Raw genomic sequence first — 15,372 nt, forward strand, 5'->3', positions numbered from 1 at the left:
CTTGTTGTTCTCTGCTGGACCCATGAGGTCATCTCAGTTTGACTGTTCATTTGTGACTGCAATAATAATTTTTTAGAAGATTACATGTGGTGAGAATACCTGTCCTAATAGTGTTAACAGCATGGTGAAAGACAGACTGATCACCTGGCCAGGGCTGAAAGTAGACTCTGGAAGTGCAGTTTTCCTTAGCTGGGGCTGATTTCAGTCTCAAGTCTATTTGGCCAGCATAGCATGCTGACATGCCATCAGATTTCCAAAATACTCAGAGGAAGGATTTGCACTTACAGCTGCACACTGATGAGTGCCCCGTCTGATTCCCCTCCCCCAGGTCATTAACATGCATGTCTTCCCTTATTAGTGTTCGTCATTATGTGAACAGCTGGTAACTGTTCTGTTTTTCTTTTCATCAAAAAGAGGGCTTCACAGCCATGAGGAAAATTACTATTAGGTACAAGCAATTTTTAATACTGACTCCAGGTCCATTAATTTTTCATTATCATTCTCATCATCATCATGGCAAGAATGGGCAGGTAGGCTGCTCGCCTGATTCTCATCTCACTGGGAGGAGTATAAAGGGAGAGAAAGACTTTCAAAGGCAGCAGGCTTACACCAATGCAAACTGGGGTAAATGCAGATCAGGGTCTGACTCCCATTACATTTTTCATGTCTGTCTTTAAAATATGAGTAGTTTCTCTTCCAAATCCATTTTAACTGTAATTAACTGTAATGAAGATTTTTTTTTTTCTGCTTGTATTTCTGAAATACATACTCTGCCAAAGATTTTAAATGACCCTTCTGCTACATATCTTATGATCAATGTATAAATTATTTGTCTCACGTATTTAAGGAGAAGATGGAAAACGAAAAGATAATTGGCAACAACACACATTTGCTGGGGTTCTCACTTTGATGTTTCTCTCAGTAGATGGCTGGTTAAAATGGAATATGCATTTTTAGTGGACCATCATGGCTGTACTCAGACTCGGAGCAAGGACACATGGAAAGATTTTGTGAGCTATCTGAAATATTCCAGTATTTAGGTCTCCACATTCCAGGCTGTTGACCATTTTGGAGTGATGTTTTGCCCTGGATTTTTAAATTATTTAGGAGGGTTATTGTCTTCCATTCTTTTCATCCAGCACATAAAATATTTTTCATTTTCTCAATCATAGGCCTGAAAACATAGTCATTTTCCATAGGAACCAAACCAATGTACGCATGAACGATTTTTGTCCCAGTGTGGGAAATTTACTTAGGTAAGCTGTAGTAGAGGTAAGAGAATATAAGAGCTGGACAGTACTAGTTTGACAGTACTAGTTCAACTTTTCTAACTACAAGTGCTTTTACTATGGCAAAGTCTCCAGGAACAATATCTGGTGGATCTAGAAATGTTGTAAATATAGATTTCCTTAGGAAAAAGAAGTCTCATGCTCTCTCCGGTGAATTTTATTTTTCTTTTAACAGTCTCTCGCAGCCTCTCCCTCAAGATCCCTCTCTTCTCCTCCCATCCTGGTGGAATGGAGAGGAGAATTGAAATAAAACTTGTATGTTGAGATAAGAACAGTTTAATAATTGAAAATAAAGTAAAATATAGTAATTGTGGTAAATAATAATAATAATTATACTAAAAAGCAAAAAAAACCCAAGTGCTGAACTCTGCAATTGCTCAACACCCAATGCCAGGCCCCCCCTTCACAAACTCAGATGGGTCCCCTTTCCAAGTGTCTCTTCCCCAGTTTTCATACTGGGCATGACATTCTGTGGTGTGGAGTACCCCTCTGGTCAGTTTGGGTTACCTGTCCCAGCTATGCTGCCCCCCAGTTTGGTTTTTTTTTCCCTCCTCACTGGCAGAGCACAAGACAAGGGAAAAAAAGTCCTTGGCTTAGGATAAACAGGGCTTAGCAAAAAGCCAAAACATTAGTGTGTTATCAACACCGTTCTCATTCAGAATCCAAAACACAGCATTGTCATGGCTATGGAGAAGAAATTAACTCTACCCTAGCTGAAACTAGGACAAACAGTAAACAGTTTTTACACTTCTTGAACTTTGAACCCAACTGATAACAGACTGTAAGTCAAATAATTGTGGAAAAGAGCAAACATGAAACGTATTCTGTACATATGTAAAAATTGGTAACATTTTTTTCCTGAAAAATATGGAAATATAAAGCTGTGATGTATGAACACTGCAGATTAGATCGCTCTCAACTCTTTTTCCAGGTTAAATACAAGTGCAAAATAGTGAATAGCCTTGTATTCAAACCAAACAAATTAAGTATGTTCTGCAATTAAGTTAAAATACACTTGGATGCCACAGATATATTGGAAATCAGTTCAAAATTGACTTCTGTTGCCTCCATACCTCCCTCTGTATTGGTATACTGTCTTAGTATTTTTCATTTGATTCTAATCTAACATTCAAAATAAAATTATTTTTAAACAAATTGGTAGAATAGTTTTGAATTAACAGAAGTCTTTAACTGCTCAGAAGATATGAAAATTAAGGAAATGCTGGGAACACAGTGCCAAAAGAGAAATAATTAAATTGGTTTTGAATGTTGAGTGTTTCCATGTCTTCCAAATGAAAACATGCATACAGTGATCAATTGTCCAAACAAAGTCAATGAGACACTACGTTCCTCTGCGTTCTTTGCCCCTGTGGGATCACGTTTCCATCTCTGGACCTGTTTATTCTCAGCCACTAGAGGGTGCTCAGATAGCAGTATTACTGGGAATTTATGAAGCATCGTTTCAGGGTTTTGGGGCTTTTATGCAGCTAGCCGTACCTTTAATTCTCATGTTACTACTTGTTTTGGCTGGTTTGTTTACTTGTTTGGTTGTTTTCTCTCTGTCTCTTTATTTAGAGCTTCTGCGAGGTGAGGGATTCTTGCTGAATGGACTAGTTCTTCATCATCTTGGTATTGTTTTAATGGTCAGCACAGCACAAATAGCCTTACTACATCACTCCTCACATCATGGCCAAACATGTCTTACTGCTTTGTAAGTGTGAAATCAGCATCAAACGACAGCTTCCAAGTGGTTAAAATAGATGTGATAGAGTCCAGGAATTCAGGACCATTGCAGGGTAAGCAAACCTGTAGTATGTGGCTCACTCCCTTCTCTGTCCGCTCCTGAAAAATAAGCATATATGTCTTCTCCAAACTTGCCAACTTCCATTTCCCGTGCAAGGAGACATTCCATGTCCTAAAACTATTTACTTGTCACTCATACTAAAAAGCCTCAGCAAATGCACAGAACTTGCATAAGCCTCATACATAACGAGTGTTGCCACTCTTCTGTAAGTACATTTCACCATGCTGTGGGATGTCATCCTGTGTTAAAAACCTCCACCAAGTGGGAGTCTTTTTGGTGAGTTCAAAACCTTTGTGTGTAGACTCTTCTATACCCTTCAGGGACAAAGATATGAAATTTTACATTATCAGGACGTCTGAACAGTTAGCAACCAGCCTCATAGATTAACTAGGCTTTAGCAGTAATTGAGTAATCTGTAGAACACCACATACCTAGACAGTGCCAACAAAACCCAAACAACATTATTTTTTTCCCCATTTCTGCTTCAGTCTACAAGATAGGTCAAGAAACTGTAAAGAGCAGTTATGTAATTAAAGATAGATTTGAGAGATTATAGCTCAAAAAAAACCCCCAAACCAAAACCAAGCACACCTTTTAGGGGATTCATGGAATGAATGGATTGGAAGGAAAGAGACTACCCAATGGACAACAAGAAAAGTGTGTATGGCTGCAGGCTATTGGCAATTTTCAAAGATGAGTGAGGAGAAGGAAGTAAAGTCTCTGTAAAGAAAGAGTTATGGAAAAGTGCCTGACCACCCTGTGCATGCAGAACTGAGTGCCTTTACTGTATTCAGCTCTGCAAGCATATTGTGGATGAAATTGCACCAGAGTAAGCCAGAGTTTTTAGTTACTTGGGTTGGAATGTAATTTTTCAGGGACAAAGACAAGGAGTTTTCTTGGAGTTTCAGTGAATTCCCTATCTTTGAGAACAGATTGTACCTCTGATTCTTTTCTTCATTGTCCTGTGCAGAACTGGTATTACAATTTTTTCAGGGAGGTCTTGTTGACCTTTTGCTGAAGCAAATGTATCTGTATAATTGTGGTCTTATTAAGAACTAGATGATACTAAACTACTCCTTTTACAAAGGAAGATGAGAAAGTAATCCATCTGCCTTCCATATTTTTGATCGGTATTATTTCAGAGTAATGTGAATGAAAGAGCAGCAGTAGCTATAGATAATGATCTTCTTGCAATGGGCAGAAATATCATATGTATGCAGTTAGATTAATTTAATTTTGGTCATCCTAATACTCTTGGTCATCAGACAGGATGAACATGTGATGGTGGTCACAGATAGGAGGAGGCATAAGTGCTTTGGGATAATTTTTCTCTCTTGGTTTTATTTGATCATTCCTTTTTTCCAATTGATCATTTTATATTTAGAATCATACTTCTGGTTGCACTCAGTCAACTAGAAATCGTGATTGCCCTGTGAGTGACTGGTCATTGTCATGATTGATTCTTGCAGCAATATGGAGGACTCAGATAGATGGGAATATCATCAGCCTTTAAAGGAATTGTTTGGTGGAACAGTGAGGAAGCAGAAAGCAGACAGCTTATTTAATGGGTTACCTCTTAGTTACAGGAAAATTAGGTAGAGAAAGCAAACACCATAATCCAAAATCATGGAGGTGAGAGAAAGATGGTGTGAGAAGGCAGTAGTTTATTATAAAAAATATAAACTATTATTGCTGAGGAAAAGGGTTTTTGGAATAGAAAGCCAAAGCATAACCCTGTAGACAGGTGGGGCAAAAGGGCAAAAACTGTAGAGAGAAAATGGTCACAGAGATGGAAAAAGACATAGGGAAGGGAGGAGCAGTGGGATAAATTTGGAAGTTTGAAGGGGAACTGAGGCAGGATTGAGTCTACAAAAGCACATTTTTATGAAAATTAAAGGGTACTATCATAAGTCTAAGACAGCAAGATTTTTTTTACTGGGTTTGTTTCCTTCTTTAGCTGAAGTTGTATTATTTTTTAGTATCTGAAATAACCCTCTATGGAAAAATAATCACTCTTACATAATGCACTGAGAACCCATTATGTCATTTCAAAGGTCAGTATTTAAGCTGGATTTGAACTTGGTTCATTGATGTGAGCTGGAAATATTGCAAACAGTGATTTCTGACAGCAAATAAAGAGTATTTTACCTGCCTGACTTGTGGATGAGAATCGTCTGGATCAGCAAACAAGTTGCGATGAGTTGTATATTGTTGTAAATGGTCTTGCGTCCCTAGATTTTCCTAGGAGGTGTTTTCCAGAAGTAGGTAGGACTGCCCTCTGACCTGCGATCTCATGTGTTTATTCTGTTGCCAGAAATAAGTTGAGGAGGAATAGTAGCTTTCATACCTTTTGTCCTTGCACCAGAAGTTGTCACTCAGCTGAGTAGTGTCTTTGCCTTTGTCTTTGACTTTTGTGAGGAGTGCGTTTTGGAGATCTCACAGTCTATGTGGTGTCATTTTCCAGCCTAAGGGCCCTGTGAAAAATCAGCCAGTCTCCTAGAGGGGAGCACTTTCAGCTGCTCTAACCATAGTCCAGAGTGCTCAACTGTCTTCCAGAGAAGAAATCAGATGCATACACCTACTGCACAGCCATGCAGAGCACATAGAGCAACCCAGCACGATGGCAAAGAAGGTGGCAAGATAGGTAGAACCTGGTTACCATCCCTCCAGCAATCCGTCCGCATCCCTGTGGAGTCTGCAGGCTGGATGAACTGTAGACTGACTAGACTGGGAGTTTTGGCTTGGCAGATATCATGTTGCCACGTTGTGAATAAAAGTGTTGGTATGCAGCAAGCAGTTCAGTGACTCTGCCTCCCAGGTTTATGAATTTCAGATTGCCTTCACGACTGAGGCCCCAAGGGTGACTGCACCTCTTTGTTGCTGCCCTTCAAGCATTGTGCCTTGAACTCTCCACAGCGTTTTATACTCTCATTTGCCATGTGCAAAGGACTTCTGTGTCTTTTGTGCAGATATGATTTTAACCCACCTACTACCACAGCTAAGAAGAAAGTAGTGAAGACACTACTTGGATGCTTCTTGGAGGCCAACACAAGTCATCTTCATTGCTTCTGGAAATAAGCAGATTGCAGCTGTTGTCCTAAAGACAAGACTGTCCAGCTCAGAAAGAAATGTGTAGTTCTTCTACCAGATGCTTCACAAACAGGTAAGTTTTATTATGCTCTTTATGTTGTTGGTTTTTTAAGTGTTGCTGCTTTTCAGTTCCTTCTCTGGAAATGGTTTTTCTCCAAGCCTGACATAGCTACAACTTTGTCGACACCTTGAGACTAGTGTATGCAAGGGATACACAGTTTTAATGTTACCTGAAGTAGAATGGTTCAGTGACTTTTTTTCCTGCCAACTGCTGCACCTAGAGGACCTTCACTATATTTCAATGATTAAATCACTTCAGTCATTCCTAGAGTTACTCATTCTCGTATATGCTACACTAATTCATCCATATGTATAATAGCAAAAATGCCAAAAAGAGGGTCAAACTTTCTAAACTGAATCTATTTGTAGAAAGCCATTACTCGCACAGCTGTGTACTATTTTTTGGTACAATGGCTCTGCATTAGATGCTATAACATGCAACGGAAAGGATTCTTCTGCTGTGTCAGTCTCATTAGTTGTTCAGGAGTGGTTGTGTTTGTCCAAGGTCGTTGCATTATTGCAAAGAGATGAAAAAAATAGATTATTTCTGTACAATGAGCTGGGTAGTGTTTTCTTAAGCAATAACATTGGAGAGGTTATAAATGCACCTGTTAAAATATTTGTATTCTAGCAGGTGCAGAAGTATTCATTTGTAAACATTGTATTAACACATGCTCTGCACAGGTACATTGTCTTTTGTCCCAGAACTGATGAGTTTTAAAGGTGTCAGTGACTCACGTGAAGTTTGTATTCATCATAGTTACCTTGGCATGGGCCCTGTGCCTGTCCATCCATGCATGGGTGTCACACAAGTACACAGTCTGTGATGTAATAATCATCTTTGACAAAGGATTCCTTACAGCACGGACCTGCTATGGAGTGCTCTAAAATATTGAATTAATGTTTGTGTATTTGAAGCGTTTCCCTGAGAGATTACAGGCACAGAATGATTCATGCCGCTTCCTTCTTTTGTGCCCCAGCCAAGTGACAGGATTCTGCCAAGTATTTGTAGCTCTTGAAAGCCATGTTCATGTCTTTCCAGGATGGAAGATATCCTCAGTCAGTACACAGCCTGCCAAAATGAGAAGAAGAATTTCCCTACAATGGCTAAAATGAATACTCCTAATTTTATTGCAAAATTTATGTCAGTGAATACTCAACAGAAAATTCCCAAAGCTATTAGTTACTGTTTGTTTGTGGGAGACAGTAAAAAGTGCAGATAGCTTTACCTGAGCTAGAGAAGGTTTTTATTTTATTCTACTTTTAATATGAGCTTGCTCTGCAATTCCTTATTTTTTGAAGAACACAGTAAAAGTCAGGAATTACTGATTTACTTTAAACTGTTTCCCAATTTGAGAATGTCTCCTTCCTCTGATTCTGTTAGTGGCATGGCTTACTACAGAAACAGGAGTGGACCATATGATCCATCAAAGGCTCACACTGCATAATGATAGAATAAAACAATGTCTTCCTGCTGACAAAAGGACCTGTCCTAAATATACTTGAGAGTGAGAAAATCTCGTCTGAAATACTTGGTGACATGTATGTTCCTATTCTAGACAAAAATGTCTTAGAATGCCTAATTTGGCCAGTCTGGCTGCTTGATTTAGGCATTTCAGGATCTGTAGTTCTTCTTCAGTGTTGTGTAGTGTTCTCTTCTGATTTGCACTAAATCTAGAGAGAAGTAATATCCCTCGTGAGTATTTGCCTTGTGTGATGTTTGTGGCTCTGTATGTTGTAGTTTACTAATTTTGCGGTGCTATTTTTACACTATTTTTATATTTAATTCCTTTTTATTTACTTCATATGAACATAAAATAGTTTCATCAGACTACATGTTTAACAATAAATGGATTGTCTGTCAGCCAGTGAACCACTCCAAGGCTAGACAAGCAGCTACTGTATGTATCAACGGATGCAATTTATAACATCAGCTGATATGTACTTAAAATATTATGGCATTGACTGCATACAAAGATTACACTGTGAAAGATTAATTATGAAAAATTAAATAATTGATACACTCTGAGGCCTATAGATAAGAGGATTAGTGAGGGATCCTTCAGCCCTGCATTCATGTTAGCAGTCCCATCAAAGTCAAATGCTATCAGGGCTGAAGTCTGCTGGAAACTCTTTGAACTGACACCCCTCATTCTCAAGTGATAAGTGATTCCATTTCATCCCCATATTTCTGAAGACCAGACTCAAGAAATGGGACTGGGAGTGCCCAAGAACCAGGCACCTGAAAATCAGGATAAAGCCCACAGCTTTTCCACCTTTATCTTTTATATAAAATGGCAGTGAATTGTCCAGGAATGTAAATTTTTACTATTGTCACTAATATTTACTAACATTGTTATTATTACTATTATTGAATGACACTTCCTCTCTGAAAAAATGGTTCCTTCTTAGCCAGTGCCACAAGCAATATTCTTCTGAGTACACATCACGTGATAAATCTCTGTCAGGCAGTGTCCTGTTCACCCAGCTGTGCTCTGCTAGAGAGTATTGTTAGATATCTGTTTACCTCAGCTTCTGACATCAACCCTTAATGATTTTTTTTCTGTTTGTTCTTGCAATGATCTGAAAACCTGAGGAGAGATTAAATTTAAGCTGATGTATAAGGAATGGATTAAAACAATAATGAAGGAGAAATGTAGGTTCAGGACTGTGAGGGAACTGCAAAAAGTCTATGTTGCTGTATCCAAAGCATAGTGCTGTGGCACTTTGGAGCCCCTGTGTCCAGATTAGCACTCTCTTCTGATTTTGATGCCATGTCTGGGTGAGATTCTTCTTCTGGGTTTTTGTTGCAAAGACAACATGGCTGCACAGAATGGCAAGCTTAATGAATTAGTTTCTAATTTGTCTGCCTGGGGAAAGCAGGGTCCCAGGGCTGACTGTAATGGTTTCCTCTCTGAACATTTGTTGAAATAACTGGGCAAAGCTGATTCTGAGATTTCCAGTTGGCTGGTTGACACCTTACACTTGTGCAGCAGTGCTGAAGAAGAAAGGTTATACCTCCTCTGAGTCCACATCAGGGCTGCAGTCTCAGATATCCAAGAATATGGCTATGTGCAGCTGAGGCTGTAGCAAACCTCCCATCCACTTCATCATGCAGGACCAGGAACTTTGAGAGAGTGTCAAGGACATGAGCTCTTGCAGATGCATGGCCACAAAAGAGGGGATGGTCTGACCTGCTTTTGAGGACATTTCAATGTGTGCACTGTCTAGGATTTCTGCAGAGCTCAAGGATCATATTTGCTGACTGTGTGTCTTTTTCCCTAGAAATAGGGCAAATATTCACAGTCCCTAACCTCAATCTGACATAACTTGCTGATCCACGCTGGTTCTGCTTCTCCTGTCTAGAACTAATTTTCTGCACAGGTCCACTACCTTGAGTTTATTTTGTGTAGTGGTTGGTGGAGCTTTTGGTGGCTTTGTCTAGACAGTTGCTGTGACTTGACCACTACTTGTCCCACAGCTCCCAGTCATCTTTAATGTTGCTCTGCTTATGTGACATTCATGTGCTATCCACTGCCTTGTGTGCAAGCCTTTGAAATTTTGCACAGGGATGTTTTTTATGGTGTTATCTGAGTATCTCATAGTGTTCCCCCATTGAGGCCTTGCATACCTCTACAAAGCATTGACAATATTAATGAACTCTGCAGAAATAGCAATACTCAAATGGAAAAACAGACTAGCTATTTTTAAGGCGTGAGGGGAAGAGTAGTGAAGTGAGAGAGTCAAGTCAAGCCCAAAGATGCCATTCCCAAGATGATGCTGTCCACCTACCTTATACTTGCTGTATACTACAATATCTCAAAGATGAAAATAGGCTGTTTGAAGTATGTTTCCAGTCCTGCCTCTGGCAGTTGAGATCTGCTCCAGATCATAGTCATGCATCTCTTTCTGAACTCTAGGCAATTTGTGTCCCTTCTCCTCGAGTGCGAGGCTGGGTTTTACTGGAGAGTCCTGAAAAGCACCAGACTCGAGCAATCACCTCTGTGCGTGGGTTTACCACTCTCTCTCAAAGGCTGTGTAATTCTTAGCCGTGTGAACCATGCCAGGCTCAGACCACTTGGCTGGCCCTACTTTCCCCCGGGTGCTTTACCCCATTACTAAATGTCCCCGATCAGGGCAGACAATGATCAGTACGGCGCAGGGGCAAGAGGGGAGGCCGGCGGGGTCAGGACAACTCGGGGAAACCGTTTTGCGCTCCTTCCCCACGGAGGCTCAGAGGCGAAACTTATCTTTGTGGAGCCCTGGCGGCAGAGCGGGGGGGGCCGGGCGCGGGGCGGCGGCGGGGCTGGGGGGGCGGGCCGGCCCCGGGGAAGGTGGTGGCGGCCGCCGTGCCCGCCCTGCTCACCTGGGCAGCGGCGCCAGAGCTCCGACGCCTCTCTCTTCCGCTCCTTGAAGAATGAACGGGCCGGAGGAGAAGGTAAGGGGAAGTCGGGCGGGTCGGGGGTAGCGGGGCTACCCCAGGGGCTGCCTCCTGCTGCGGGGTGCCCGAAGCCGGGACGCGACGGCGTCGGGGGCTGACACTCTGCGGGCGTTCTCCCGCTCCGGTCGGCACGGCCGGGCTGGAGGGGATGTGTCCGACCGCCGGTGCCGCCGCGGCGTCTCCTCGGCCCCGCTCCGCGCGGCTCCGGTCGCCGGGATCTATGCTCAGCAGTGCCCGGAGCCCCAGAGCTAAGGAGTCAACCTTCCCTGTAGTGCTGTGATCACCCGAAAGGGATTTGCTGTGGAGATATTCCCGGAGAGGAATAAATCAAGGGAGAAAAGTTCTGTTGTTGAAGTAATAACTTGTTGTTGAAGTAAGAACAAGCTGCTTGTGAGGAAAGGACCACTGAAGTGCTGCTGGGGGGACTGTTCAGTGCTGGCAGGAGAGCTGCAGTTGCATTTCTTCACTTTGAGTGCTGTGAAGTATTTGATTCCTGCCAACCCAAAGGCAAACCGAAGGGTTTGCTGGAGAGCAGCAGCCTATGCCTTTTAAACGTGGGGGGGATCACTGTTGTTCTAGAAAATTTGCTCATAACTAGAAGTATTTAGCCATTGTCCCGCCAGAAGCTAAGCTCCTCAAGTAAATACTAGCATCTATTGCTACTGCTAGTGGCTGAAGACTGTTGTTGCTATGTGTTTATGTATGTTAACTCTTCCTCATCAAAGCAGTGTAGTAAAGGTGTGCTGTGTGTCTCAAAATAAAGCTGGTAATAAGGACAATACTGATTTGGCCCATTCTAGGGAGAATGACTGCAGGTGTCCCTCTCCAGGAGGGAATCTGCATCCCTGGGGCACCTCTTAGCATTGAGGAGCAAAATCCCGGGACTGCATCTTCTCATATCCCTTGGGAGAGAGAAACAGCTGCGGACAGAGGAGGGCAGGAGCCAATGCACTTCCTTGCTCACATACAAAGGGGTAGAGAAGGTAGAGAGTGAAGGAAGGCTCCCTGCCCCTCTGTTCACTCTCAGGACAATTTGTGCCTGGTAGCTTATACAGTGGCAAAGGCTGCTAGTGGAAAGGGAACCAGACTGAGTTCCCTCTTCAGCTTTGTTTCCTTGAAACAGGCTTTTTTCTCCTCTTGAAAAATATCCATAATGTATTTTAAGAACTTCTGGGCAAAACTGAACTAAGTGGCATTGTTCAAGCCAGTCAAAATCTGACTGTTAAAGGAACATCAAAGTCAAATTCTATGGCAAGATTAGCAAGCAATTCCAGCAACCTCATTCTGTTGAACAATACTTACCTGAGCATATATTTTTTGTAGGCTTTTGCTACTGGGTGACTGTTATTCGCAGCACTCATAGAGACAGTGTAAGAAACTCATAGTAAATTAAAACACAGTTTTGCTGCAATGAGTGATTTTTCAAAGTTATGAAATTAAAGGAATTTGGGGCAGGAATTAAAGAAAAAGGATTATTTTGGTTTTTAATTGAGTTGGAGAGAGGTCATTGCTGTCAGTCATGTTCCTCTTTATTACTTTGTTGAGTGAGTCATTGGATTTGTGGACTGAAAACTACACTTTGCTCTTTCTCAAGCAAAAGTAACCTTCACCTCTTGTATTTAATACTTTTGCTTTTCAAATGTCATAATTTCTTGTGTTGTTGATGAGTAAAAGCATAAGATTAGCATTTGATAATACATTATACATTATCAAAGTACTGTACAGATGGGGTGTTTTAAAATGAAGCAGAGCTGCACAGAGAAGAAGTCTATTCTAGCTGTCATGATTATTTTTCTCATATCAAGTGTAAGTTAAAAACAGTACATGTAGTCTGGATAATTTAAATAATTTTTTTAGGTATTGACTTTGCTCTAATCTGGGTATACAGGATTTTAGTTTTTACTGTAGTTAAGAAATCTGTTGGACCAATATGAAAGAACTGAGAAACTGTTGAGCCTCCTAAGAGCCTAGTAAATTTTTTTTTTGTACAGGCTTATTTATACATTCTTAAACTGGTTTTACAGTAAATGAACCATGAATAGAGGTGACTGTCTTCAATAGCAGATTGTCAAGTACCAGACTTTCAAGTCGCTGTAAAATACGACCTCTCAAGTAGTTTATTCTTACTGCAATGAACTGGGGATTTACAGATGGTACTTCCAATAATGCCGACATAAACTCAGCAATCTGCTTGTAGCATAAAGCCTTAATATTGAGGTCAGAGTGAAGCCTATGACTGGCTTTTGAAGGGATATGAAGTTTTGAGGAGTATATTTTCCTCATTCTGGAAGGATTTGCAGGTGTAAACACCATAGAGAATGTATATCCACTGCTTTCTACTGGAAAAAACCAAAAAGACAAGGTGCTTCAGGGTTCCACTGCTGGCTTCCAGAATCATTCATATGCTTAAATTCATCATGCTGAAATTAGTCATGCGTAAAAAATTGGTTTCCTGTGAGCATAAATTTGTTAGGATTTATAAAGTTGCAGTTAAAGCCAGCAAAGACTCTTTAGTAGTGGAAAAACTGACACATGTGAATATTTTCTGGTGGCTGGATGCACTGACTTCATTCTGGGGCCATACTAAATATGCATTTCTGAGAGCAGATTCTACTTCAGTGTATCTGTCCCTTCTCTAAGTCCTTGGTTGAGTTAGCACATGCTGCTCGTGGTAAAGCCTTCTGCTTTAGTGGTCATCACGCAGGGCATACTGCAGCAAGAAGACTGTGGGAGCATGACTTGAGTGTGCTATAAGAGGTGGTGCAAGTGTGCATACATGTGTTTTAAATATTCCTTCCTTCTCCTTTTTCAGTAAATCCATGGTTGTCTTCTCACAGGCAAGATACAGGAAGAGCACTGATGTTAGGAAAAAGAGTCTTTAACTTTCCTATCCTTCAGTTCCTACTGCAGTGACAGACATACATCCCCTTTGCACCACTCACTCAGCTCCACTCCGGCTTCTGTTCTGTTCTTCTGATGATCTGTTCACACTGATCATCACTTAACTTGTTCTGTCTAAGATCCCTCTGAGCACTGTGCTTCTGAGGAGAGGCTGAGAGTTGAGACTATTGAGCCTGGAAAAGAGCAGACTCAGGGTGTATCTCATCCATGGATAACTAAAGGGAGGGTGCAATGAGGACAGAGACAGTCTTTTTCAGTGGTGCCCAGTGACAGGTCCAGAGGCAATGGACATGGATTCTCTCTGAACATCAGTAGGGAGCTGTGAGAGTGACTGATCACTGGAATGAATAGGTAGTCCAGAGGTGTGGTCTTCATACTTGGAGATATTAAAAAGTACATCCAGATAGGCCAATCCCAAGCAACCAGCTCAATGTGGCGCTTCTTGGGTCTGTGGGGGATTTGACCAGATGACCATTTCAAACTAAACCATTCTTAGGGTCTATGATTCTGTGATTCTGCTGTCAGGGAAAGCATTGTTATTCTTCCCACTCTTCTATTGCTTCCTTGCAGTCCTCATAGTTCCCCATCCTGCAGCCTTCACTGCTCTCAAGCACTTTGGCATGTGGCACAGACATGCTCATCCTCTTTAGTTGTGCTCCTTCACCATTCAACTGAAATAAACTGCATGGAGACTGCTGCTGTAGGTCTGCATTCAGCAGTGTTTCTCCAGAATTGTGACTTCTTATTCCTACAACTTATTTTCCAGCATCTATTCAAATGGATACCTAAGCAACGGAAATCCATGTGAGAATGGGCATATTCCTGCAATGCTGTCTGAAATCAGTAGCAAGGTTGTCACAGACTTCACTAGGAACAGGGCAGAAACTGGAATACTAGGATGTTAAGGAAACCTGAGTATTGACTGACTAACGAAATAACTTACCTGATAATTTATATCAATTCAGAAAAATGGACTGTGAATAGCTAGCAGCACAGTTTAGGGTATGACATAACATTTTCACTGAGCTCAGTCTGCGAAGTCAAAATATGGTTTATGTTCACATCCTTTATTAAAATTCTAAATGCTGTTGAAACATGGAGTGGGTAAATTCCCATTTAAAAAGTCTCAAACTAGATAGTCAACGAGGTAACATTTAGGTAACATTGCTTGCCCAAAAGCAATGGGGTTTGGGTGTACACCTCAAGTGTATGGGTTCTGAGTGGCATTCCTGAGCTCCTGGCTCTGTTCCAAATCTCAGGTGTGGTGTAGGGCAGGCAGCTCAAATCCCCAACTTAAATTTCCCAACCATTAATAGAAAGGAAGAGAGACTTGAGAGTATTACAAGGAATGTATAGAACTGGCTGCTCCTGTTATTAAGTGAGGTTTTAGGATACATTCATCTGCAACTAATTGCATTATGCTCTGAGAGGCAGTGAGGTCTCATCCAGACCTGTAGTCTGGGCAGCAAGAAGGGCTTCATGGTTGAGTGATGAAGCACAATCTGCTTCATTTTAGTTATACTGAGCCTATCTTCAAGGTTGTCCTCGAAGATAGCCACCAGCAGAGCAGTGTGGCAGTAGGCAAACATGCAAATATGTAGCATATGCAGGATGTAAACCACAACTTGATTTGTGAACAGTGACAACTAGTGGGGAAAACGATTACCTAGAAAAATTTGATTACCAGGGCCAACACGGGCTAACTGTGGTAACTGGAAAACTGAAAATACTTTGTCAAACAGATTGATGATCTCAGTCCAGTTTCTTGATGGATTAGTGCCAGTCTG

At 41.4% G+C, this 15,372-nt stretch overlaps 1 protein-coding gene and 1 long non-coding RNA gene across 4 annotated transcripts in view; one reads left to right on the forward strand and one right to left on the reverse strand.

Moving 5' to 3' along the window:
* Nucleotides 1-1,460: 1,460 nt before the first annotated feature.
* LOC146424896 (uncharacterized) lies at nt 1,461-7,013 on the reverse strand. Of its 3 annotated transcripts, XR_014846925.1 has the most exons (4): nt 6,852-6,981; nt 6,080-6,161; nt 5,242-5,567; nt 1,461-1,509 (listed from the first exon to the last, which is right to left on the reverse strand). It is a non-coding gene; the product is annotated as an uncharacterized LOC146424896 (long non-coding RNA). The 3 variants fall into 3 exon arrangements; XR_014846926.1 differs by lacking the exons at nt 1,461-1,509; nt 6,852-6,981 and adding an exon at nt 6,982-7,013 and having other exon boundaries at nt 2,257-5,567; XR_014846924.1 differs by lacking the exon at nt 1,461-1,509 and having other exon boundaries at nt 2,257-5,567.
* Nucleotides 7,014-10,627: 3,614 nt separating this feature from the next.
* PDE8B (phosphodiesterase 8B) overlaps nt 10,628-15,372 on the forward strand; it is a 77,741-nt gene continuing 72,996 nt past the window's right edge. Inside the window, exon 1 of the mRNA XM_085042988.1 lies at nt 10,628-10,681. Coding sequence (XP_084899114.1) covers nt 10,661-10,681 — 21 coding nt within the window. The 5' untranslated portion in view covers nt 10,628-10,660. The remainder of the gene's footprint in view (nt 10,682-15,372) is intronic.

Source organism: Lichenostomus cassidix, chromosome Z (assembly GCF_008360975.1).
Source record: "Lichenostomus cassidix isolate B80296 chromosome Z, HeHo_3.0, whole genome shotgun sequence".
NCBI classification, from domain to species: Eukaryota; Metazoa; Chordata; class Aves; order Passeriformes; family Meliphagidae; genus Lichenostomus; species Lichenostomus cassidix.